At 54.9% G+C, this 25,858-nt stretch overlaps 1 protein-coding gene across 1 annotated transcript; it reads right to left on the bottom strand.

Annotated features, from left to right (window-relative positions):
* Positions 1-281: 281 nt before the first annotated feature.
* Positions 282-21,853, bottom strand: TRAM2 (translocation associated membrane protein 2). Its single transcript, XM_075086576.1, is given in 12 exon segments — positions 282-4,818; positions 5,220-5,383; positions 6,274-6,432; positions 6,568-6,672; positions 7,305-7,375; positions 7,513-7,597; positions 8,176-8,234; positions 9,862-9,978; positions 10,207-10,316; positions 12,731-12,794; positions 21,589-21,689; positions 21,692-21,853. Coding segments are annotated over 12 exon segments (1,125 nt in total). The 5' UTR covers positions 21,708-21,853; the 3' UTR covers positions 282-4,744.
* Positions 21,854-25,858: the final 4,005 nt, after the last annotated feature.

Genomic DNA, 25,858 nt, shown 5'->3' with positions numbered 1-25,858 from the left:
TGCACCTAAACCACATCAGATAAATCATATCCTGCAAATGCCCTTATCCTCCACTCCCAGTGATGAAGGCAGCCATAGATAACTAACTCAGAAGCAGCTGCCCATGCTGTAGACATGGGAAATGTGAGCTGAATGCCAGCTGTGGGGAATATAAGGACACAGGATGCTACACCAGAGGGAACAGACAAGTCTGGTAAGGCAGGAGAGAGACAAGTACAACCCATTGCAGCTTGCTTTGGAAACACATCTTGGCAGAGTGATAAAGCATCAGCAGCCAGTAGCAATGGAAGAATCTATGCCTTTTATTTATTTATTTCAGAAAAATACTTTTGTTGAGCTTATCACAAAAGTCATTTAACAACAAACAACAACAAAAAAAAAAACCTGTATAAAAATTGAAGTGACAGGAAGAATGGAACAAACAGGATAAAATACCAGAGACACTTACTTCCCCACACCCCCTCCAAATTTAGGAAATTTGCACTAAAGCATAAATATGGAAGAACAGAAATTTTTCTCGCGTTCCTTTGCTGAAGTTTGGTCCGTCGAGTTCTACATATTTAAAGAGAAAACTACATGCCTCTGCTTGGCTTTTACAACAGCCGTTCTTCCCCGCTGCCAGCAAAACCCCACGTGCAGCCCCAAGGCGACGTAACATACTTCACAGTTTGAGTATAAAGCCTGCTCAACCACCTATTACACTCTCGTGAAGTTTACTATAAGGCTGTAAATCAAACCCCATAATCTCCATCTACTGCTGATGCAAGCTGGGGTCCATCTACCAAGACTTCATCTAAGGCAAGAGACTGAGGCTGCTGTAAAGCCCCGTGCGCTGCAGTAAAGGCAGGGTAGCTACAGGCTTCAAGAGTCACTTGGAGGAGGCAAGGGGGAGGCATCCTAGAGTAGTCGTTCTTCCCTCCAACTGGGAAGCCTACCAAAAATACATTTCAAAATGGTGAGTTAAGGGTAAGGGGACCTACAGGGGAACTGGAACTTGTTGTCTTTATTACTAACCCAAATATGATGAGGAAGAATCCTAAACAATGGGGAAAAAAAAAACCAAAACCACAACTGTAATGCCCCATAACATAAGAGTCACTCAAAAATTAGATGTGGAATGCTACATTTGTTCTTCCTCTGCCCCTTTCTCTTCCCAAGCCCATTCCCCAACTATCTAAGACAAAAACAGAGAGCTACAGCTGGTATTTCACAGCTCTTCTAGGCTAGGGCGGGAAAACACTATGCTTCGCACCAAAAATCATAGACTACTCAATCCCCGACCTTCTTAGGTTGGATAATGGACACAGACCACAAAAGCAGCCTCAAGCCCACAGGAAGGGTGCAAGCACTAGCGTTACACTGAAAGTAAGGACTTGCACTTTTACACAGTCTCTTAACGGTTGCTGCACTGTGGTGGACAAGAGCTCCTGTTTGGGGTTGGGTCTTCTTTGGAGAAGACACAGGGCTTGACAAGACGGGGCACCAGAAGAGCACCCACCCAAGGGAAGTGGGCTCTCGGCATCTTTGTACACAGAGCGGTCAAGGCAAGTCTGACCACTAAGGGCCTGCAATGAAAATACTCCGTTCGGGAAAGAAAGTCTTTGGGCTGAAGGGAAGGCTCGGTCTGCTGAGAAACGACACGGACATAGAAGCAGTCACTGCAGGCTTGCAGCCGAGGGATGGTGCAACGTCACACTACAGGACAGAGACAGAAGCAGCCCGTGGCAGCCCCTCCAACGGAGAGTGGATCGCAGACCTCTGGGATGACAGCGCTTATTGCCTTACAACAAAGGCTCAGCTCAAAAAAAAAAAAAGGACCCCAGGGATCCTGCCACATTTGGGCATAACGGGAGGAGGATGGGGATTTCTGAGGACTAAAGATAGGGGAGGGCAGAAAAAGCCCCATCATCTATAGGCTTAAAAAAAAAAAAATAAAGAACACATGGAAATGCTTCCAAAACAAGCTGTCCCTTTTACTGGTAGCTCTATCGAAAAGAAAACAAAAAATACACATAAACGTAGCATACATCGTACATACGCTGTAAAGAGGGAGGGCGTTCAGCTACTGATATAGTACATAGATCAAGCGTACGAGAGACTACGTGGCAACGTAAGGCACTTGGGATGCAAAGCATAATTAGCTACTGTATGAAGACGCAGCGCTGTGCAAGTGGAAAAGCTGCCTGAAGTGAAGCAGGCAGGAGGAGGAATCATTCAGCAGCCAGTTTTTTGGCGGACTGTATGTGTCGCCTGTTAACGGAGTCAATACCTCAGCTGCTGCGAGGCACTGGCTTTGCAGAAAGGACCGGCCGAGGCTCTGGAGAGATGCTGGCCAGCAGTCGCTCTCGGAGGACATGTGGCAGTGGATGGCCGGGGATGGCAAGAGGCAGGAGAAAGGAAAAACCTCTCACACTAGACCTTTTCTGTGTCCTCCCTAACCTAACGCTCTGTTCCCCCTGTCTTATCACACTGCACTGCAGGTACTGTCACTGCCTCTGAGCCAAAACCTGTATTACCTACCCGGCAAGGGCTACGAGGAGCAATTGCAAGGTACCACCAAGGGCTCTGCTCTAAAGTCTCCTTTCTCAGTTCCCCTGAAAAAGGGGGCTTCCCTCTCCCAGAGTCCTCCTGACATCTCATTTGGGACTCAGAGGCCATGGGGATGGTGGAATAAGTGGAATTTGACCAACTGTCCTCATGTTTCTGCACATTTTCTCCCTCCGGTGCCCAGCATTAGCTGGGGCTCGACAAGAGGGGGAGGAAGGGAGAAAAGACACCTACAGAAGGAGGATAAGAACACGACTCAACTCAAAGAGGGGCAGAAAATCAACAGTCACACGTTCCCCAAAACACGAGTGATGCAAAGGACGACTGCGCCAGCCTCAAGCTAAAATTGCACTCAAAGAGCAAGAGGCACACCAAGGACCACATGCCTCCCTCACCCACAAGGAAGGTGGACCTCAATCCTGGCTTGCGTATCAAAGAGCACCCAAGCTCCCCGCAACCCTGTGCCCCCTCTTCTCACCCAGCCAAGGGAGCACGCCACTCGCCTGCTCCTGCCGTGGTGAAGGAGAACGAAAGCTACAGCCGGCTTCGCTGCACAAGAGGCACCAACAGCAAAGCCCAGCTATGGAAACTGCCCCGGAGGAGAGCTGTGGGGTGAAAGGTGCCCGTCCACTGCACGCCTACCAAACCTAGGCTGGTGCATGGCACCCCAAAGAAGCTCAGTGAGCTGGCACTGACCCACGAAACCCCGGGCAGGAGACGCTGCTCCCCAGCAAAGAGGCAGCAGGGGACTGAGCTGGTGGGATCTGGGGTTCCCACGAATCTCCTGCCACCACGTACAGGTGGCAGCGGGCAGGAGCGAGAGGCGAAAGGGGTCTGCAGCAACAGATGGCCTCTGAGGTAGATTTGAGACAACTCCATCTGCCAACAGCTATGCGTCACAGGTCAGGCTTTTCCTAATATGCAAGCTGCTCCTTGCAGCCCCAGCTTCCTTCCCCTTCCCTGTCATCTCATTCACAGCTCAGAAAGGGATGAAGGGAGTAGGTTTTTTGAAAGAAAACCTGCATTTGATAGCACCTTGTATGGATACAAGCTCTGTATCCTTTGGAAAAAAAAAAGAGTGAAGCTGGTGGCTGCCGATGGCATGGCTGGACTGGTATGGTAGGGATGAGGAAGGCTAAGGTGACAGCAATGAGGGGCATAGTCCCATTGATGCAAAAACCCTTTGCAGCAGCCAGTTTGTCATCTGGACGTGGCCATGAGCCATGAGAATACCAGGTCCACGAGGGACACACAAGCTGGCAAAGGGCCTGGGCTGACAGGAGCCAGGCCAGCGCTCAGAGCGGGGCAGGACTCAAGGTTTCATGTGGACCTGAGGTTGCTGCTGCCCCATGACAAGGTACTGTGAGCCCCGAGCCTAGCTCTTGGGGCTGGGAGGTCCAGAACAACTAAAGGACAGCACACCTGCAGCCAAGAGGGTAAGAGGGACCCAGCTGTACCAGAAGAGCTGGGGCAAGGAAAGGCTAGGAGATTGATCTTATATGAAGAGGGAAATTCTCTCCCTTCTCTGTTGCCCAGCTCTCCAAAATTAGCTCAAAACCAGAGGACAGAAAAAACCCACTTAACCAGAGGTCCACCATGAGGCAAGACACGGTTGAGGTTCCTCTCTTGGACCCTGGTCTCTTATTTGCAGCACCACCATCCTGTGGCACTTGCCCCTGGAGAGGCAACCCTGCCCCAAGAGCACTCCTGAGCCTCAGGGTCACAGAGCCCCAGCGCATTCCCCCAGGAGCCTGTTCCCATAACAGGCACGTGGTGCCTTCAGGCTGACCTCGGGGTTCAGGGAAGCACCACAGAGAGAGGGGAGAAACATGCTGTAGAAGAAAAAAAGGATTGTTTGGAACCATCTACGATGCATTTTTAACAATAATCCAAAATAACCAAACACTAAAATAGAAAAGAAAAAAATTGCACACTGTTTTACGATGAAACAGAGGGAGGCAAAATGAGGAGGGCTGGAAAAGGCTCCTACGAGGGGAAGGGAGCAGGGGAAAGGGACCTTTTTGGTTTTATTGCAAATGGTTCAAGAGAGTAAAAAAGGAAGGGAGGAGAGTGAGAGACACCTTGGGAAGATGACCGGTTTCCAAGCCGTTCAGACGATGCTTGTGAGGACTGTGAGGAGGGGCTGCTTCTTAGTCCCGGTATCTCGCCCTCCTCCACAGGAGACAAGCCTTTGCTTCTACGGTGATTTCAGCTTCTTGGTTCGTGGCGAGGTGCCGTTCTCCGCTTTCACCACTCCATTTTCATGGTAACCTGGGGGTGGAGAGAGAAAACTTTGTCCCTTGCACAGGGAAAAACCTTAACCCTCTTGGGGCTGGCCCACAGATATGGAGAAAACCACCTCCGTGGGACAATCCTGCTGGGGACCCCCAGGCTCAGCGCGGAGCGGCAGGAGGCACCGCCGCAGCGTTGCCTCCATGGGCAGCAACCTGCTGAGGGGATGCTGAACCACAGGGCTGATGCCCCATCCTTAGGGGCATTCACGGTCAGGCAGGACAGGGCTCTGAGCAACCTGATCTGGTTGAAGATGTCCCTCCTCACTGCAGGGGGCTGGACTAGATGGCCTCTAACGGTCCCTTCCAGCCCAAATCATTCTATAGTTCTATGATGCCTCCCATAGTGCCACCCCACAGCACGCCAGCCCCGGCACTCACCCGAGTCCCTCTTGAGTGGCTTGGCTTGCTGCTTGGCGCCGGCGGCTGCTCGCTTCCGACTGCTCTGCTCGTTCCAGTACTCCCGCCAGCGCCGCAGCTGGAAGTGGATGAAGCGCCACATCACCGAGGCCTGGAAGAGGCACACCAACAGCAGCACACTCATTCTGGTAGGGGTGGAGAAGAGGCAGGCTGAGAACTGAGGAGCGAGGCCACCACCAGCCTAGCCTTCCACCCACACCAGGGCTGGTGGCCAAGGTCCCCCTGGGCAGCTGCACCAAGTGCCGGAGACAGGCACTGTCCCTCCAGCCACCATCTCTGCCTTCTGCTATTCCCTGAGCTCAGGACAGCTTTCCACCCCCACCACGAAGCTCTCAGGTGCTCAGGGCATTGCTGACTCTTAAGACATTGGGGCAGGAATGGATGAACAGGATCATCTCAACCAGTAGTATCCAAACCACAGTCTGCCTGGTCAAGGTAAGACATCCTCAGCTACTCTCTACAACTAAAAGGTGGATGTGGTTGGAAGGGAGCTAAGAAAGTTCCCCAAATCCTCAGGCATGCCAGCAGTCCATGGCTCCAAAAAACTTGTGAATGACCAGGCACCTGTCCCAGCAACTTCTGAACTGAACCTACAGCTGCTGTACGGGTGAGAAAGGCTCCCAGTTTTGACAGACAGATGGCAAAGCACGAGGAACCCATCCTGTCCTCTGCTTCCCACACCAACAGGCAGCAAAACATGTCCAAGCAGAAGGGAGAACGCCTTTTCATTGACCACATCCCTGCAAACACAGTTGCGGGTACAGAAGGGAAAGCCTGCAAGCCTTTCTCTAAGATAGGCTTGTGCTGCACTCAGTGAACAACTTATTTGCTGGCTTTTCCCTTCCATTATGGTTCCACAGCCTTTAACCCCTCCTTGCTCCTTCCACACCCTCCCAGCTCATTTGGACCTTCCCTAAAGGGAACCCAGATCAGATCCCCACTGGCATTTCCAAACTCAGTGAAAACCACCTTGGGATAACACCACCAAGGAAGATACAGCAGGGGACATTCCTACCTGAAGAGGATATTGTTGAAGAGAAAGCTGAACAAGTTCCCTCTCTCAGGGTCGAGGGCCTGGTTCTCCACCCGGGGCAGCCCGAAGCCAATGACCAGGATGTACAGGGTGAGGGTGAAGAGCCTGGTGACCACGAACACGACAGCCCAGACGTTAAACCTGCAGGAGAGCAAGCAGGGGTGTCGGCAGGAGCAGCCTCCGGTGCTGAGCAGAAGGTGAGAACGAGCCCCCCATCACACCGATGGCTCTCCTGGGCACCATAGGAGGGAAGCCATGGCCAGCTCGCCTGCTTACAGCTTCTCGTTGTTCTCATCTGTGAAGTAGACCAGCCGGGCCATGTGGAAGAAGAATTCAGCTAAGTACTGCAACAGCAAGAGGATCAGCCCCAGGCGGGTTAAGCTAGGGGGGAAGAGAAAGAAAAAAGCATCACTGGGATGGTCAACCTTGGTCCTCCGTATCCAGCGACAGCATCTCCCCTGCCATCCCTGTGCTGCAGCGAGCGCCAGCCCAAAGCCGGACCAATCTGCAGCAGCGGGGTTAGGACTGCAACGGGGGAAATCCCTGACCCCAAAACATCCAAGCGGCCCAAACCAGCAGCAGAGCTGGGATGGGTCCGACGCAAAGCCCTGGCGTTGCTGCTCTGTGCACACACCCAGAGGAGGAATAAGAGTTTGCCTGCCCGTGCTGACCTGGGAGAGCACCCCAGGGTGCTTCCCACACCCAGGGGAGATGCACCCATCAGCCTGTTTTGGGTCCCTCGTTAAAATTTGCCTTGCAACACCCTGTGAGCAGAGACCGCACTTGTGTAACACTGCTGAACTCCTTCAAAACCAGCTCTGTCTGTCTGTGAAAACTGACTAGCAGCCCACAGTCGGGAAGTCAGCTTCAATACCATCTGCTTTTTAAACACATGGCTTTATTCCCTTTAAGCCCCCCGTCCTGCCGAGGCTTCCCGGGTGACTCTCACTGCAGGAGGACCCTGCTCAGCCCCACCCCCGGCATGGGATGAGATGCTGAGGCATCCGACTCACTTGAGGAGGTACGCGCCGGCGATGTGCACCAGGTAGAGCGCGATGCACCGCAGCTGGCGGGGGATCTCCTCCTGGCAAGGGCAGAAAGCCACATTAACCCCTCGCCCGTCTTTGCCCGCCCTCTCCCAAAGCTTGCTTTCCCCAGAGCCCGTGGGCAAACCACCTCAAGCATCCCCAGGGCACAGGGGAGCACCCACCCAGCTCTCACCTTGCGAACTTTTTGGAAGTAGAGCTCCGGCAGGGCGTGCAGCCAGTATGCCAGCTGGCACAGGTAGAAAAACTTCACCTGGAACCTGAAACGCAAGGACGAGCCGTGTGAGGCAGCCCAGGGCACGGCAGGACCCCAAGGACCCGGGCACCAGGGGAAGTACCCAGCCACACAGCACCAGGCAATCCCTCCAATGCTTGGTGCCACAGGATTTAGGAGGCATAATTTCTGGGCTGAAACTATATGTTCCGCTGAGCTAGCCATGCCCGGAATTTATCTGGCAGCTCGTGCCACGGTCTCCATGCTCTCGGCAAACCTCACTTTTGCAAAAACCCAAGGAGGGAAGATTATCCCCCACTTCTTTGCTTCTACTATGAAAACAGAACAGCAAAGCGACTTGCCTAAGGTGATGCAGGCAGTAGCAGCCAGGATGAGTAACCAAGCCCGGAGGACCTTCCTCATGGAGGAAACCCTCCTGGAACACCCTCCCTAGGGCCACAAATGAGATATCCCTCATCCCCTGGGATCTCACTGCAGCATCCCTGCAGCAGGGTGTGTACAAAGGGTACTGCACTGTCAGCACCCCGCTCCCAGCCGTAGGGAAAACCATACTGAGGAAGGAAGTGGTCAGCCCAAGAACAAAATGCCCTTGCAAGTGCTTACGGAAGATAAACATGCGGGTAGTTTTCCCACAAACTCCGAGGGTTTGATATGTATCCTTCCTGAAAAAGAGAAGAGATGCAAGCCTTCAGCAAAAGAAACAGGCAGAGCGTAGTTACGACGGGACAGGCTGATGCTACAGCAAAACTAGGAACCGGGGATGACACCCGAGTCCTTTCAGCCTGCAGTAAAAACTGTCTGCCCTGCACAAGCCAAGGTCTCTAGCACCCTCCTCAAGTTTCAGGAGGCTCCCATGTTTGGGGGTTGAAAGCTGCTTGCTCGGTCGCACAGAGGGTCCCGAGTTCAGGATAGGATGGAGTTTGGGCAATGCAAGAGGGATGCTCTGGAGGCGTGGGGGCAAGATACCGTGTGCATGGTCTGGGAGGGGCTTCTTCCCCACTGGCATTTCCAACCCGGGTATCATTTCAGCAAAAAGAAGTACTTCTGAAGAGAAAGGGGAACAGAAAACACCTACAAAAAAAAATAATTTAAAATGCACTGCATAGCTTAATTTTCCACCTGTCTGTATTCCCCTATGGACTCTTGCCTTACACTTGCAGGGCAGATTCTCATTCCACGCTTGCACAGCTCCTGCCACACAGCTGCTGCATTGAGCTTTGCAAAGAAATGTTGGCATGGAAATTTCATCTTGCCCAGGATCTATCTGTCACCACTGTCCATGCCCTGTCTGCCCTAAGCCCTTTTCTCAGGTGGGGGAACCTGAGGGAGGTGCAAGTTCTGCAAAGGGTGACCTGCTGTGCACATGCTGGGCGTTTGGGGAGCACACCACAGGTTTGCACAGGAGGCTGCAGCCCCAAAGGTGGTGAGGGATGGGTCTGGCGCTGGGTCAGGGCAGCCCAGAATCAGTGGCCTTGACTGTTTTGCCAAAGCTTCCCTCCCCACAGCCCTGTGGGGCAGGAGCAGTGCCAGCAGATACCCAGAAGTGCTGGCCTGGAGGGGGTACCAGTCCTCTATGGAGGGCTGGCAGGACCCACCGAGCAGCACGGAGGGGACCTGCCCCTGAGCACCCATTCCCAGCACCGCCAGGGACCACAGCTGAACCCCAACGGCCACCAGTAGTGAAGCATCATCATCACTTTATGCTGCCAAAATAGTTGTATCTCTCCATCGCTGCCTGCTCTTCCCTCGCCCTTCATCCAGAAAACGAACCATTTCCACTCCCAATTTTCCTCCCAGTGGTTATGGATTGAAACATCCCCAACGCAACCCAAGGCACAGCGTGGTTTCCCTGCTCTCAGCATTCCCCTCACCACCAGCTCACCAAGAGAGGGATCACAAAAATCTGCTCATTCACCCCACATCTCTGTAAAGGGCATCTGAAAACCCCAAGGCAGTGAACACAAAGAAGGAGGAAAATAAGGCTGAGAAAGACGGCAGGTCCCAGAGCATCAGACAGAGATGACAGGGCTAGGCAGGATTTCTAGGGTGCAGCTCCAAAAATATTTCCCAGCCCATTTGCTTGTGCACAAAGCAGGAGAAGGATTTCTCCAAACTGCCCTCACTCGGTGGCTGGAAACACCCACCACACTTCAAAACTAAACTTGCTGAAATGTGCCCATCTTGGCCCAGGGGCTGGCTGGGAACTCTCCGCTGCCATCGGGGTTTTGCACTCCAGAAACCCCAAATCCCACCCAGGGAACCCAAAGCCCGGCCAGCCCCATGCCTTACCGTCACCACGACGTACAAGCACCAAATCACAGAGGTGAGATGGAAGGCAACCAGCTGTCCTGATTCATTGAACTTGCTGTGTTTGACCTTGGAGAGATGGAGACGCCTGTTGATTTTCTGGGAAGGAGCACAGGGAGAGAAAAAGAACAAGAAAACATGAGCCACTGGGTCAACAACAATCCCTCCTCCTCCTCCCCATCCCAAGCAGCCCCCAGAGATGAAGGCTCGCTCATCACCACCCCAGCCCCCAGACCACCCCAAGAGCCGCATTAAATTGCGGCGGGACCATGTTCTCCCAGAGTACTTGAGATATTTTGCTGACTTGAGACGCCCAACAGCACTCACGTCCAGGGCGTACTCCTGCACCACCGCGTGCAGGATGATGGCGATGAAGATGTAGAAGAGGATGGTGACCAGATCCTTCAGCCCATAGTGATACTGGACCAGCTCCCCATCTGCAAAGAGACCAAAGGGTGGGTCAAATCCCCATGACCCGAACGATTTCCAGGTAAGGGCTTAAGGGTTAGTGGGCTGGGGGGGAGCCATTCCCAACACACAGCGAGCTAGAGGCAGAGACAGATCATCACTGTGCCAGTGGCTGCAGGGCTGGAGAAAAGGGCTCTATCCTGAGTCAGTTCATCAGCAGAGGGTGGATGGTTTCTCCTCTAGCAGTTACACACTTCATGGGAGGTGACACTGAGGACACTGCAAGCTTCTCCTGCCAGAGGTGAGGGGCTGGGGACAGCCCAGCTGTGGAGACAGGAATTTATCGGCCCAGAGGGATGAAGACATGGAGGCAGTGCTGAAGCAGGTGACGGGTTCATGGACACCCCACTGGGACCATCAGGGCTCGGGATGGCCTTTCCACCCCCTCAGTTATCATCCAATACCCAGTCTCTCCCACTCACCCCCAAAAGCTGCTGGAGCAGGATTCAGCTGCCTAAATGCAGGCGCCTTGTGCTATTAAGAGATCTGAGACAGCGACATGGGGCTGGCGGATGAGAAGTAGGACCCATGGGAGGTCCTGCTCTTTCAGAGCAACAGGAGACCCAATAGCAACCAAAATACCCCAGACATCTTCATTTAGGCAACTATGTGCAGCCCTTTGCAGCTTACGGGGAAGAAGCAGAGTCGGGAAAGCTGTGTCCTCGTGGCACCCTGCAGAAAGCATTGCGATGCAAAGCTCAGCCCACCCCCAGCTGCTCTCCCTGCTCTCCCTTACCCTCAACCTGACCATCCTCTCCCAGTATCAATGCTGGGAAGCGACTTGTCTGTCACCAGCCCTGTTTACCCTCAAATAAAGCTTCAGTCCAGATTTCTAAGATTTGAAGTGCATGAATAAGGTTTGACTGGGATTTATGAAAACACCTGGCATAAGGATGTGAAAACACTTGGTCCTTAGGAGCCCCCTGGCTGGCGTTGTGCAAACCCAGAGATAAAAACACTGCCTGCATCACAGAGCTCATAACCCAAGTGTAAGACAAAAGAATTGCAAGACTAAAAAAAATAACATTATGCACGTTGTGTGACTGCTCTGCCTCCTCTCCTCTCTCCAGGGTGTTTCAGAAGCTGCTCTAGCCAGAGCCGTGCGTGCGCTGAGCACAGGAGATGAGAGCGAGATCCGCCGACTGACAGGCAACAGCATCCTTGTTGCGAGGGGTGTGAAACAGCCTTGGAAAAATCCAGGTGAGCAATAACCCTTCCTCCAAGCAAGCTTGCTGCACCAAGGCCTCTTTCCCCATGGCCTCAGCTAGCTCCTGCCCTATATTGATACCCCAATACATGGTCCTGGCAAGATGTTTTTGTGCCACCTCCAAGATTTCTGGTGTCAGGAAAGAATAAATCCCTTAACACAATGACAGTGGAAGTTGTCTGGGCTGTGCCACAGGAGAGCACGGACCAGTTTAATCTGGAAGCTGGATGATTTCTTCAACCATAACGTTCAAAGATTTTAAGGGCAGATCTTTTATCTTCTGCGTGTTTGCCTCATCGTAGTTTCACTAATCCCAACAACGCCGCTCTTCCCTCGGATGATTACTCAAACACTTCCAATTAACTGCAGCTTTCTGCCACCAAGCCAGGCCCTGTGCCCCAGGCGTTTGGCTCACCCTGAGCCCAGGGCTTTACCCAAACCACCTCCTGCTGCCCCTGTGCTGGTGCCCAGATTGCTGCCAGCCCCAGCCAGGCTCTCAGCTAGGAAGGTAGCTACTAGCAGCCAAAATACAAACAGGGTCCGAGCCTCCAGCTGCCTCCTGACTGGGAGCTGGGGCACGCTCTGTGGTCCATCAGGCTTGGACCTGTGCCAGCTTTGAGCCTCCTTGCATTACTCTCCATGTGCATCAGGACCATAAGCCGCCTGGAGCAGGGATGCTGCACACCACGGGCATCTCTGCACCCTCACCTTGTACAATCCCCAATAAATAAAGTGAGACAGGAATTATCTGCGCAGCCCTTTTAGAGCTAAATCCACTTGCTCCTTGGCAGGGCACAGAGCTACTCTGGGCACGCAATCAGGCAATTTGATCTTGCCTGACCAGGCTGGGAGGAGGATCCTCACCCTGCAGAGTGCACAGAGCAGCCTGACCATGGCAGAAACAAGGTAGGGAGGAAGCCCTAAAACCCCCTGGAAAGCATTTCTTCCTAACCCCGGCAGCACAAGGGCTGGCAGACATGACCAGCATGCTCTGAGCCACTTAAACTTTGATTTTCCCTCACATACCTTATTTTTAACATCTCCTTTACTATCAGACAAGGGCCCAAGCAGTGTGCATCAGTAGAGGGTAAGCCCAGGCTAGCTGGCAGTGAGGGTTTGGGGCAGACCATGGCTTGACCCTCCCCTTGGGGTATCCGCAGTGGCAGCATCTCTTACCTGCTGTAGGCACACTAACGTTATACTGAGGTAAGATAAAGAGGAAGGCAGTCTTGGCTGTAACCTGTCAAAGACACACAGAAGGAAAGAGAAAAAAAAAAAGCAAATCAGTTGTTAAATCCATTCATCTGCCACCATTTACTCCCCTTTTCTACCATGCCGGGTAAGGTAAATCGACCCGGAGATATGCAGGCACCAGCTTCACTCACGAGTGCCTTTCAGCAAGGGGTTTGCTTGGGAAGAGGTTTGCCAACAGGCACTTGGGATTTGAGAAGGAGGAAGGGGTGGATAAGAGAGGGAGAAAGCTGGAGAAGCAATGCAGCTGTAAAAGCCCTCAAGGATAACCATCCCTCCAGCAGCACGGACCATCGTCTTGTGTGACCCACTGCTCAGGGACACCGGGAGCCCGGCCCAGTGGGCCATTGGTGTTAATTAAAACCATCCCTCATTCCCACATCATACCAGGAGCCTGGCCTCAATAAAAATGACAACATCCAGCACCTGAGCGAGCTCACTGGCATCAAAGCCCCATAGGCTATGCATGTATTTAGCCTCTGCACCTTTGCAGAGACTCCTCTAGTAATGGCAGCCATGCGACAGGTGAAGCCAGACCCCTTTAGAGACCACGCAGGTGCTCGTGAGGGTCCCACGGGGCAGGGGAAAAGCAGCTTTGGCAAAAGAGCTGAACCTTGCACTGGCCATGCACGAGATCCCAGCTGCATGTCCAGCATCACAGGCTGGCCTATAAAGGGAAAAAAAAGCCTAGGGTGATACATCAGGCCCCCTGCAAACCAGGGCTGTGCTGTCTGCTCTTCATTTACTGCTTTTAATTCACGGGAACGATCCCCCCCCAACAGTAAAGCAGGAGGCTTCAGGGGGAATGGCATAGCATCCCATCCCCGTGCATCTGCAGGACACCCCAAAACAGCACCTCTGAGACTGATGAACCCCTGAGCCGGGTCCACAGCAAAACCCAGCACACAGACATCCAACGCCAAACTCCATCCATGCCTTCATCCCGTCCAACCCCACACTGGCAGCAGGTCACCGGATATTTTTACCTGTTCAACAGCTCCTCAGCCACCCCTTCAACGCTTTGCAAGCGCTCAACCTCATACACAACCAGCCCCAAAAAATCCCGTGCCTGTCAAATGCCGACAGAGATGCATTTCACACAGACGTCGCTGCAACCGTTTAAGAGCTGCAGGCTATTAAAAACCCGGCTGGAAATATTGCTTCACATCTTGCGGGACGTAGCTGCAGGGGGGGACACGGGGGCCTTGCCAAGTGTTCCCGTCCCGCCCCCAAGAGCATTGAGCAACTGGCCGGCGGCTCCGCTCTGCCGGCACAGACAGCGCTGCCCGTCCTCTTGCAGCCTCGGCTGGGGAACAGCCAACTCCAACGGTGTGTTTTCATGATGTTTGGGGATTATTTATTTTTTTTCCACTTAAAAAAAAAAAAGAAATCCCACATGTTGTGCTCTGCTGGTGGAGTAGATGCAAGAAGCTCTCTGCTGAAGGAGATGGAGACCACGGGTAGAGTTTGGGGTAGTAATGGAAAAAACACGTTGCCTGGCCTCAAGCTAGCTTAAGGAGACACTTCTGGATCTTGCTGGCTAGGGAAGCAAAGCTGCTTCATCCTGGAGTGGTACAGCACAACCAGGACCTGGACTTTCCATCCAAACCTTGTCACAAGCTGGCACAGGGCATGAAAAAAATGTACGAAGCTGGCGGTGCCCATGATGCTGCAGGGACGGGTGGCTGCGTCATGGATGTGCCAACGGCAGCAGGCACTGAAGGTTTTACATCCTACCCAAGTACCTGGCTGGTATCCAGAGGTGTAAACAGCTGCAAACAAGGCATCCTCTCCAGATGAAGCCTCCTAATCTGCCAGAGCAGCCTTAAGCCAGACTTGTGGGTCTGAGAAAAGGACCCTGGAGCACCTCCAGGGTGGGGAGCAATGCCTGCATGGCGCTCAGCCCAAACACAGTTTGCAAGGACTCTCCTAATCTTCTTTTCTGGAGGGGCTGGTAGGAAGGTTTCCTCCATCCACATGAGAATCAATCTATGCTTTGTCCCATCTCCACACCTGCCTTTGCTTCCCACAGGCCAGAGGACCACTGGCAGCTTTAGGGCCACCTCTGCACCCCTTCACCTCTCCACCTTTCATTACAGACAGGGAGTGGGCTGTTTTCTAAAGCCTACATAAAGTGTTTTACAGCCAAAGATCAGTGTAACCTCCTAGACGTAGGCAGGCATCCCGACAGACTGATTTCCAGAGAACTGCCTCCCTCCTCCACCTGATGGACGGGAAAGCCTTGGCACATACCTGCAGCCACTCACCAAGGGCCACAGTGGCAGCTCCAGGGGACAAATTTGAACCTCTGGCTGTCCAACCTCCCCATCCACCTCCGGATATCTCGCAGACTGTACTTGGAGGGAAGGTCTCTCGAGCATCAAAGGCCTTCCTTTCTCCTGCAACCAGTCGGGAAGTGTTCACACTGACCACGGAAACATCTGAACGCGTGCAGGATTTCACCCTTCGCCCTGCCACAGTCCCTGCACACGCTCCCCTGTGGGCACCAGCAGGACTTTAATGGCCAAAGCAGCATTATCAGAGGGTCCCTGGGCTTTCCAAATGCTCAAAAGACTGGTTGCATCTCATTTTGTGAGCGCTTACACCTTCACACTTTCCTCACTGCAATCGCCCGAGAAACCCCAAACAACACACTTCTTGTCTGGCTTAGCTCTGTCCTCCGAGATCCACCACGCACAAAGCCAGCAGGGTCCTGATCACACCGCACACCCTTGGCCACATCACCTCCGCCTCCCTGCCACCGTCTCAGTTCAGATAGGCAAAGAGTTGTGATTTCCAGCAGCCGAGGCAGACTGAGCACAAAACGCATGGGACCAACCACCCTGAGCAGGACAGACGTCCCTCCATCCCTGATGGTGAAGGACACCCTACATGTCCACAGAGAGACCCGCATCTTTTTGCCATTGCTGACAACATGCCCTTTACCAGCAGGTATGGAGGGACGGGTGACTTGATCGAGGTCGTAGCTGAGCTCCATCAAGTGAACATCAGGCTTCAGAATCACATGCCGTAGCCGTATCCACCACAGCATCTCCTCCTCCACATCAACTGGGAGCACCTGCGGCACACCCATACAGTCGTGTGTAGCATATAGACACAGAAACACCACCGAGCAGCTTAAGCCTCCTGGAAACTGGGTAACACTTGATTCATGACCTCCAGCTCCCCTGCAAGGCAGAAACCAGGATTTCTTGGCTCGGGAAGGAGCGACGAGCACAGAGGATGGCAAAGCTTTAGAGTTCGCATCAAGTGTTTCACAGGCGGCCAGAGAAAGGAGAAGTTTGTAAGGGGAAGCGCAACATGAGGATTATTCAGTGGCACAAGACGCTTGCTGTCTGTTTGCTCTGAAACAACATGCTGGTATGGGAAAGGAAGCGCCAGGCACGCTCCTGCCTTGTAGCGCAGCAAGCAGAGCTGGAGCCACTGCAAAACTCCTGCAGGCAGGGGCAGAGATGGGCCTTTCCAGGTATTATTATATTTTTTTGGTCATACTGTGAGGCCATCTCAACTTGCTTCCTTGGTTTTCCCCTCTTATCTCCACCCTTTTTTCAAGGCAGCCAGAAGTCCAAATCCTACAGAGCATCACCATGACTAGGGATTTTTAGAGGGTGTAAGAGGGATTTGTCTGCATGGGACTAGCTGAGCAGGGACCGTATAGGACAGGCTGTTTATCCCTCATTCACTCCCTGCCCTGCATTAAGGGCACCTCTATGCAACCCACCACTGCCCAAGGTGGTGAGGGAGATGCTCCTCATCCTGCCTGGCGTGAGAGATGTGCCTGAACCAGCTAAATCTGGGAAGCGGTTGTCCTGGGGGGCTCTCTACAGCCACGCAGAGCAAACAGCATCTTCAGCAGCGCGTGGGTTCCTGGCGATTAACACCACTAACCTGAGGACCAAAGGGCAGCCGGACAGGGAAGAGGCGACACCTGACACATCCAAGACCACAGTTTCCCACGATGCTCAGAGCAGCTGGGACAGGGCTCGGGCTGTTTCTCATGGAGCAACGTGGCCAGACATCAAATCAGCACATCCACGTCACAGCCCTCGGTGGCAGGGCGATGGATAAACCCAAACAATCCCAGCACTACTACGCAGTTACTGTGCACCTACTATCCGCCGCTACGCATCTATTCCCTGATAACGCAGTGAGTGACCAGAAAAATTCACACCCCCGCTAGCCTGGAGTTTGCTGCTTAATACAAAGCAGCAAAGTTCTCCTCACTCTTTTTAGAGGATGCTGTGTTTTCCCTGCCACGAAACGCTGTAAGAGTCCAAACCAAAAATGCCAATTCCACTTTTTCAGGTGTGCAAGCGGCTTTTAATAAAGACATCTATGCGTACGCATTCAGGCAGCTGAGCACCTCTCCCAAAACCTGCCCGCTACGACTCTCAAGCCCTAAGATTTTTCAGGAGCAAGGGATAATTTCTGAGCATCTTTTGCCGAGAGGTACCAGGTGACCCTCTGAAATCCAGCTGCCTTCCCAAAAGCCTCAGCCCAGCAGGATTTGTGGGATCTATGCTGTCTTCACCCCGGCCGGGAGCCCCCAGGCACGCAGCCCTCCCCACGGTCCTGCTTGGGTTAAAACAGCTTTGGAGGAAGGAAGCAGCTCCAAACCTCTGGCAGGGGAGGCTGGGGGAGTTTCTGCAGTCTGAGCCGGGAAAATACTTCCAGGACTTGAAAAACAACTCAAACTAATTAAAGATAAAATGCTGTCCAAAGGCTTTTCTCACAACTTCAGGGTTTTTTTTCTCCCCTACCAGCCAGAGTGTTTATTGAAAGAAAAACTTGTTGATCCACAGTATGGATTGACACAGGGCCCTATATGTAAACTAAAGACCAAACTTTGGACCAAAGCCTTTAAAAGTAAACAGTCGGCTTAAACAAAAAGCCCTCCCCGAGGGCGGTACAGCCCCTCTGCTTGCACCTACACGCTCGTCCCCCAGCACCACACAATTACCATCGCCTCACGCTCCCTCCTCTTTATTCCCTTTTTAAAAGCAGACCTAAATTCTGCTTTTTTTGCACAGTTTCCACACACACACTCTCCCCCAACTACTCAGCCTTTAAGCGACTCGTGTGCCTCAGTTCCTACATCTTGCAAAGACCAGGGGAGGCAGAAACATGGTTTGTTTTCCCTTGTTAACGACGGGAAGGCCTTAATTTTTTGCCGAGTACTACGGAGCAGACCGGGGAGTGGAAAGTATATTTAGCAGGAAGCCTGGAAATAGCACCTTATTCGTCAGCCGCCTTCGTTTGACAGTGTCACAACCCGGTGTTTGGGAGACCGTGACTCACTGCCGTGGCTCTACACATGGGGGAATGCCTGGCAAGGGCACGGCGTCTCATGTAATATAATGTTTTATAACTTTATTACCATCATCCCATGCATCAGCATCAGGACCTGTCCTCTGCTTTGTCCCTGAGCTCGTAGCAGCCAGTTCTGGGCATAAAGGAGAAATAAGATTGAGCCTTAGTCTCGCCATCTTACGAAGACTCTGACAGCAGCCCCTGTTTAATATAGAAACTCCCCCAAAGCAGCAAGGTCTCCCCCAAACTCCACCCGCACGGAAGCTGATTGATCCGATGCCGCGCACTGGAGCCGTCCCTGCTGGGACACAGGCCACCAGGCAGCTGCAGGTTAAACCCAGCCTGGACTTGGCTTCATTTTTCTGCAAAGCAGGGTAGAAAAAGATATGCAAAGCGATTTTTGCGCGAGGATGGAGAACACCTGCTTCGTGTTTCTATACGCAGCCACTTAAAATGGTTTTTGCCCCACCCCCCCAAAAAAAAAACAAAAAACTAAAGGGGAGATTTTTCTTTCTGGGCTCCAGCTCGCTCGTGGATGAAGCAGCCACACACACAGAGCAAAATCCCTCTCCAGCACCGTGTTTTCACACCCTGAAGGCTTAGGCCTGGCTTAGGAAGGCAGAAAACCCTGCAGCGCCTAGCTCAGGACAGCTCTTTCTGGGGGGAGTCCCTCCAAACCCTGGGCTTCCCTCCCTGAGCAACGCTACGATCATCTAAAATGCGCACAATACTCAAATAATCAAGTCCAACACACCCGTAACGCCGGCGAGCAGCCTCACGCCACTCTCTGTGCCCCCAAATCCCCTCCCCGGAGCCAGGACGGTGCTAACGGCGCAGCCGGCAGCGAAACCGGGCGTCAAGCAAGATGTGAGTGGCATCTCCATCGCGACTGGCACCTGCTCCCCGCTGCGGAGGAACTACCGGGCTGGTGGAGCCCATTGATCCATGCGGATGGGGAAGAGGCGGTGCAAAAGGATGCTCAAGGCGTACCTCGTGCCGCGCTTCGGGACGGGGGGGACCCGCGGCAGCCCTCGAGCGTCACTGCGAGCGTGGCGCCGGAGCAAGTAAGCGCTCAACTGGCAGGGGCTGCCTGGGAAAAGGTTAAAAATACCATTTGTGCCTCCCCAAAGAAACCTCCCCTGCAGGAAACGGCCTATTGTGAGCAGGATTCGGCCGTTTCCGCTGAGCCCCAGAGCTCGGCCGTGGCCACCAGCACCAGGGAAGGTGGGAGCCCGGCGGCGGGATGGGAAGCAGGGCGGCGAGGAGGAGGAGAAGGGATGGCGGCATGTCCTCCCCACCATCGCAGAGGAGGCGCTGAAAAGGCATCAAAAGGCAGAAATATCTGAGCTACAACCAAAACTCACCGCAGAGGTGGTGCAAATGGGCACAGAAGGTTTGGAGGGCTGGGGAAGAGCAAAGCCTGACTTCTCCTCCGTGGGGAGAGGAAAGCGGAGGAATAAATAACATAAAATAAAATAGCCACAAGGACCAGAAAAGTTGTCCCAAACCCCATGGTGAGGGGAAGACAAGGGCAGAAGCTGCTAAGCAAGGACACAGCCAGGCAGCGCAGAGGCAAGAGCGCTGAAAGCCACCCCGGCACAGCGAGCACCGTCTCCCTGAGGTCCGCCAGGAGAGCGGCAGCACCAGCAGGAAACTGCTGCCTCTCAACAACCAAGGGAGTTTTAACCAAAAGATATTTAAAAAAAAAAAAAAAATCAGAAATGCCACAAAACCCTCCCTGCCACCACCTCCACAGGGGGGTTTCATCACATCACATTTCAAAAACTTGCCCTCGGAGCATCACATCAACCAAAAGCCCTTGTGGCAGAGAGCCCGGGTACCACCTCACCAGGACGGGGTACCCAGCGTGTAACCGCAGGCGCCAGCACCCTGAAAAAACCAGCTGCAGGGAGAAACCCTGACAGAGATGCAATCTCAGTGCCTTTTTTTTTTCTAAAGTACAACTACGAAACTTGCAGCCCAACTTTGCAGCATTTGCATGTGGTTTTACAATACAGCTGGCCCTCCCGGGTTAGTTTTGAACCACCCCCCCCCCGGCCCTTAAATAAATATAAGTATATATATATGTGGACAAACACATGGAAAGGGTTTTGTGCACTGGAAGCGACTCACTCATTCAATGCATTTGTAGGAAAAAAGGGTGGGGGGAGGTTTGAAAAAAGAAGGGGGCTGCCACCAGGAGGGTATTAAGGAAATGGATTTCCTCCTCCTGCGATTTGCTACAGAAGGAGCCTTTCCTCCTCCGCCAGGCCCCCCGGCCACCCCTTTCCCATCCGGATTTGCTTTGAAACGTGGCACTGCGCTGAAGGGGAGGGTTTGCGCGGGGGAAGCAGGGGGGGTCCGATCCGGCCGAGCTGACCACGGCTCGCAGCCACCCGAGGTGCCTCCGCGGAGGGTGCTCGGAGCGGAGCGAAGCTGCATGGCAGTGGTGGCCTCCAGCCCTCCCCTGTCTCCTCCCCGAAAGAGGAAAGGAAAAAGCAAACTGGGAGGGAAGGAGACGGAGCAGGGGGAGTGCGGCATTCCCAGCATGGCTCCGCACAGTGCTGGGGTGGCAGCGGGGCAGCGGCCTTCCCGGGGGGCTCCGGCTGCCCTGGCTGGGCGAAGGTTTCCCATGGAGCAGCCAGGGATGCCTTCTCACGGCCTGTGGTGGAGCGGGATGGCTGGGATGGGGAAAGGCCGGGGAGCCACTGGCGTCTGCACGAGGCCCAGGAGCCCCCGTGCTCGTCCCACGGCGTAGGGTCAGCAGGCTGTGGAGAAAACACCTGGAAAAGGGCTAATGTTAAAAAAAAAAAAAGGCAAAAAAAAATGTTACCCCCATTTCCAATAGCTGGAAAGATCAGTGAGGGCTTCACTTCTGGTGTGAGGTGGGGCGGCTGATGCACCCCTCTGTGCTCGGGAAGCAGCGCGGGGCAGGGATCGTCCCCAGCAGCAGTGGTGGGTTTGCGGGAGAAGGGGGCTCGGCACCCCCTGTGCTCCCCGCCTGCAGCCGGGGACCCCGGGCAGGGCTGGCGGTGACAGAAGGATGCGCCACCCCGAAAACCAGCACCGGGCCGCGTCCCCACGGGGATTTTGGAGGGGGGACACACCTCTCTGCTGGTGGGAGAGAGATGAGAAATGAATGGGGTAGCACTTGGTGCCTGAGGGACGGAGGGGTCCCGCACCCCACAGCCCCCTCCCCAAGTGGGACAGGGTCACCTCGCAGGGGCGCAGCACCCCGGGCACCCCCTGAGGCAGAGCCGGGGGGAGGGGGACGTCGACACCCCCTGCAGCACAGAGCGGGGGGCACCCCGGACGCCCCGGGTGCACACGGGTGGGGGGGGGGGTCACGCACACAGCCGGTCCCGGGTGGGGTTGACCCCGGTGGGGGTGGAGGGTGTCTGGGGGGGGGGAGGGGGAGGGGGAGGGGGAGGCGGGTGGGGGGGGTGTCTCACCTCGAACATGAGGGCGATGAGGACGATGAGCACCAGGCAGAAGCCGATGTCGGCGTGGTTGTGGATGAGGAACTCCTGGCTGAAGAGCGGGTGGCTCTTGGCCGCCGGCGGAAAGCCATGGCCGCGCCGGGAGGGGCGCGGAGCGCTGCGGGAGCGGGTGCGGGAGCGGGAACCGCCGCCCCGCCGCCCCGCCGCCGCCCAGCGCTGCAAACTTCCCCGGGCCCCCACGCAACTTCGCGGAGCTCCGCCACGGCCCCGCGCAGGCGCCGCCGCCTGACCCCTCCCCGCCGCCCGCCCCGGCCCCCGCCTCCCCAGCCGCCACCGCCGCCCACCCGCGGCCGCCCCCGCAGCCCCGCGCGCGGCCCCGGGGCTCCGCGGGGGGCTGGGGGCGCCCACCGGGCTCGGCGCCCACCTGCCGCCCGCACACCGCCGCATCTGCACCCAGCTATGGAGCACGTCTGGGACGCCCACTCGCATCTGCACCCACCTACTGTGCGCGTCTCGACGCCCGCCCACCCCTGCACCCGCTTACCGTGCACATCCAGGCACCCACCCACCCCCCCCTGTGCCCACCCACCCCTGTGCCCACCCATCATGTATGGCTGGATGGCCACCAGCGTCTGCACCCACTCAACGTGCACATCTGGACACCCACGCACATCTGAACCCACCTACCGTGCATGTCTCGACACCCACCCACCCCTGTGCCCGCCCACTGTGCACAGCTGGATGCCCACCTAATGTACACGTCTGGGTGCCCAGGCACATCTGCACCCACCTACCGTGGACATCTGGACACCTGCCCACACCTGTGCCCACGCGCCGTGCACAGCTGGATGCCAACCAGCGTCTGCACCCACCCAACGTGCACATCTGGGCACCTGCCCACACTGCACCCACCTCCCCACGCATGCCCAGCCACAACAGCGCCTGGCACCCACCCGTGGCCCAGCACCCACCTCCCTGCGCACACCCTGACACCCACCTGCCCCCGCACCGTCCCCGAGCCCACAGCCCCAGCACCGAACCCCAAATCTCCCCCCCTTCCACATTAACCGGGGAGAGGCCAGAGGTGTGGGGCGCCCTCCCCATCCCACCCCCTTCCCGAACCCACATCCCAGCTGGGGCTGGGATGCAGCGGCCACCGGACGCTTCGCAGCACTGAGGGTGGGATGATTCAGCCGAGTCCCCGGGGCAGAGCAGTGCCACGTTCACTGTTACTTATTGAAACCAGTCCCTTAAAAAGCCCCCCCAAAGCTCCCCAGGGAGCGTGAAGGCCATTACGGGGAGCGGGCAGGGCCCTTCGGCGGCTTTGCCTAGAGAATGCAAGGCACAAAGAGGATTTCTGTTTTAAAAATGTCCCTTCAAGCAAAACAAGCACCAGCTCCTTTAGCTCGCAGGATCCGGCCCGGCCCCTCCAGCATCCCTGGATCCCCACAGATCCCTCGTGGTGGCAGATCCCATCCCGTGGCCGTGGGGGAGGATTCACGGAAGGGGGGAAAAGCCGCTCCAAGTGCGTTCAAGGGAACTGAGCCGTCTCAAACCTGGTGTTGAGAGCACAGAGCGTTTTCCTCCAGCCAAATCCAGCACAGGAAGCACAGTCCCTGGGTTCTCATTAAGCAGTCGTTTGTATTAAGCAAGTCCCGATTAGCCGTGTTTACCCCCCCCCCGCAACTCCCCCCCCCCCGTGTTATTGTTTAGCCTTAGAGCGGTGGGCACCGAGATGCAGCCTGGGCAAAGCCACTTACCGGAATAGTAAAGACACCAAAAAGGGATTGGAGGCAAATCAAAACTGTTTAATAAGGGGGAAAAAAATATTCAGAGTTTCAGCTTGGCAAAAACCAAGCAAATAGCAACCCCAGGGCAAATACTTGCATTTTCTGTAATGCCCAAGCATTGTCTTCCAATATATTTGGAAATGAAAAGATGTTTTTCCGGGTAAATCTTTCCTGGGTTCAGGAGGAGGCTTACATCATCTCGGAGCTGGAGAGAATGTTTTTCACCGCGCGTCGAGCAAAACTGACCCCGAAACCTGGCGCCCATGGGCAGAGCTCGGAAACCGGGCTGCAGAGGGAGGCAGAAAATGGTGCTGCTGGAAGGCGAGATCCCAGCAGGGCTGGGGCAGGGCTGCTGCCAACCCTCGAGCCCCGTCGGTACCTTTCCAACCCACTTTATTTTATTTCACCTTGAAAGAGGGATGAGAGTGACCGATTCAAAACAACAAGCCAAGGGGACAGTGCCAGCGGGCTGGACGGCCACGGCCCCGAGCCCAGGTGCTCACCCAGGTATTGTTTAATTTATTAGGGACGTAGCCTCCGTTCCTGCCTGTTCGCTGCTTTTTCCAGATCACCGGTGAGCGGCACAGCCAGTTCTCCTCGAGAGCCCGCGGGTCACTCCCTGCATTGTCAAAGTTCACCGTCGATTCCTGCTCTCTGCTCCCTTGCTGCACTTCCGCAGCCCACGAGAGCTCCTCTCATCGGTAGCACTGAGCTCTCCTGGGCTGGGGCGCGGGTCTCTGCCTCTCTAAAGCGCTGCAGGGGGTTTCTGTAAAAACCAAACCAAACAGTAAAGGCTCACAGGAGGCAAATGAGCAGAAATCTTCCATTCCAGGGTAGGTGACAGCGCAGGATGATCTGGCCAAGTGTGATGGGTTGGAGACACCCCCCACTCCAGGCCTTCTGCAGTGGCTGAAGCCCAAACGTTAGTGACGAGCATCCCCAAGGCAGGGCAGATCCTCGGGTCTAGCTCAGGATAACGTATCTCATCTGAAAAGAGCTTTCCTAGGAAATGCTGAAGAAGTAGCAGAGGGTCTGCTTTGGTGTCCTCAAGCATTTGGGACACAGGGAGGAAAAGGCAGCCGGTTCCCTTGAGCAGTTGCTTCGTCGCCCCTCTGCCACACTCTCCCCCAGCTGCAGTTTCTCGTGCAGCTTCACGCCCCGGGTTTGGATTCGCCCAGGACCACGTTGCTCCAGGGAGAGCAAGGAGCTGGGCCTTGTGGGACCTCTGCGCTCTGAGGTTGATGTGAAGACAGACCAGAGCGGGGAGCGACCACGTCACCCACCCAGGCCCACGTGCACTGCTCCATGGGTACGCCGCCGAAGATCAGGTCTCAGCACTGCGGTGGCGACAGCTGGAGCTGGTTCTACCAAACCAGCAGGTTCCCATGCTGCGTCCAACGTGGTCGGTGGCAGCTCCCCTTGCACAACCACCTTTGGACCTGAAGTCACCGTGGGATATTTGCAGATGGATATCACCCTTCCCGGCCCTGAATATTACCTCAGTGAGACCTTGGCAGGGGCTCCAAGCTTTCCCTGTGGCCTGGTGATGCCTGGGGAGGTGGAAGAAGCATCCTGCAACCATGGCCATGTTCCTCCAGGCACTCACTGTGCATTGTATCAGCCATCTTCAGTATCCCAGAGCCCCCAATTTCACTCCCACCAGCCCCCATCTGCAATGCCACAGCAGCATCAGTCCTGCACATCCCTCTTCTCCCATAACCCAGGCGCTGGGTGGGAACGCAAGGTCTGGAACAAGGCGTCTGCTTTTGTGGCCTTGAGCAGCATCTCCCTCTGGTGGCTAAGGAACAAGGAGCTATGGGGAGAAACACCTCCCCAGCGTGACTTCTGTCTGGCAGCGTTGGGGAAAAATCTGGATGTGCGTCAGCTCATTGGGGCATCTCGAGTTTCCCACTCCCGCAGAGATGGGAAGGCTGGGGAGGGGTATCTGGAGCTGTGATTTGCAGCTGAACAGTCCTACTCCAAAGTGGGCTTTAGATTTAACTAAACATAGGTCATTTCTATAGGTGGAGACCTGTAGTTCAGCACTGGGATTGTACCCGGCACACAGGACTTGGACCCTGGGTGCAACAGGGCTCTCATGCAGGCTGGAAGACTTTAAGGACAGATAATCCACATTATTTCACCTGTTTTCGCTTTGCTCCCAAGGAGAAGGTGAGGGGAAGCACAACAGGATCTCACCAGTGATCATCTCCCATCATCAGGGAGCAAAGCCATGGGAACATGGCCCCACACCTACACCCCCATCCGTACCCCAGCCATGCTCCCTCCGGAGCTGTCCCCAGAGTCCCCCCTCTCTTGGCCACTCCTTGATCCACCTGGGATTTCCACAACCACCTCCTTCAACACCTTCATAAGTGATCTGGATAACAGCATCAAGTGTAGCCTGATGAAGTTTGCAGATGACACCAAATTGAGCAGGGAAGCAGACACTCCAGAAGGCAGAGCTGCTCTGCAGGGAGATCTGGATAGGC

Source organism: Phalacrocorax aristotelis, chromosome 3 (assembly GCF_949628215.1).
Source record: "Phalacrocorax aristotelis chromosome 3, bGulAri2.1, whole genome shotgun sequence".
Classification (NCBI taxonomy): domain Eukaryota; kingdom Metazoa; phylum Chordata; class Aves; order Suliformes; family Phalacrocoracidae; genus Phalacrocorax; species Phalacrocorax aristotelis.
Note: the sequence above shows the minus strand (reverse complement) of the source record. Positions and strands in the feature narration are given on the sequence as shown.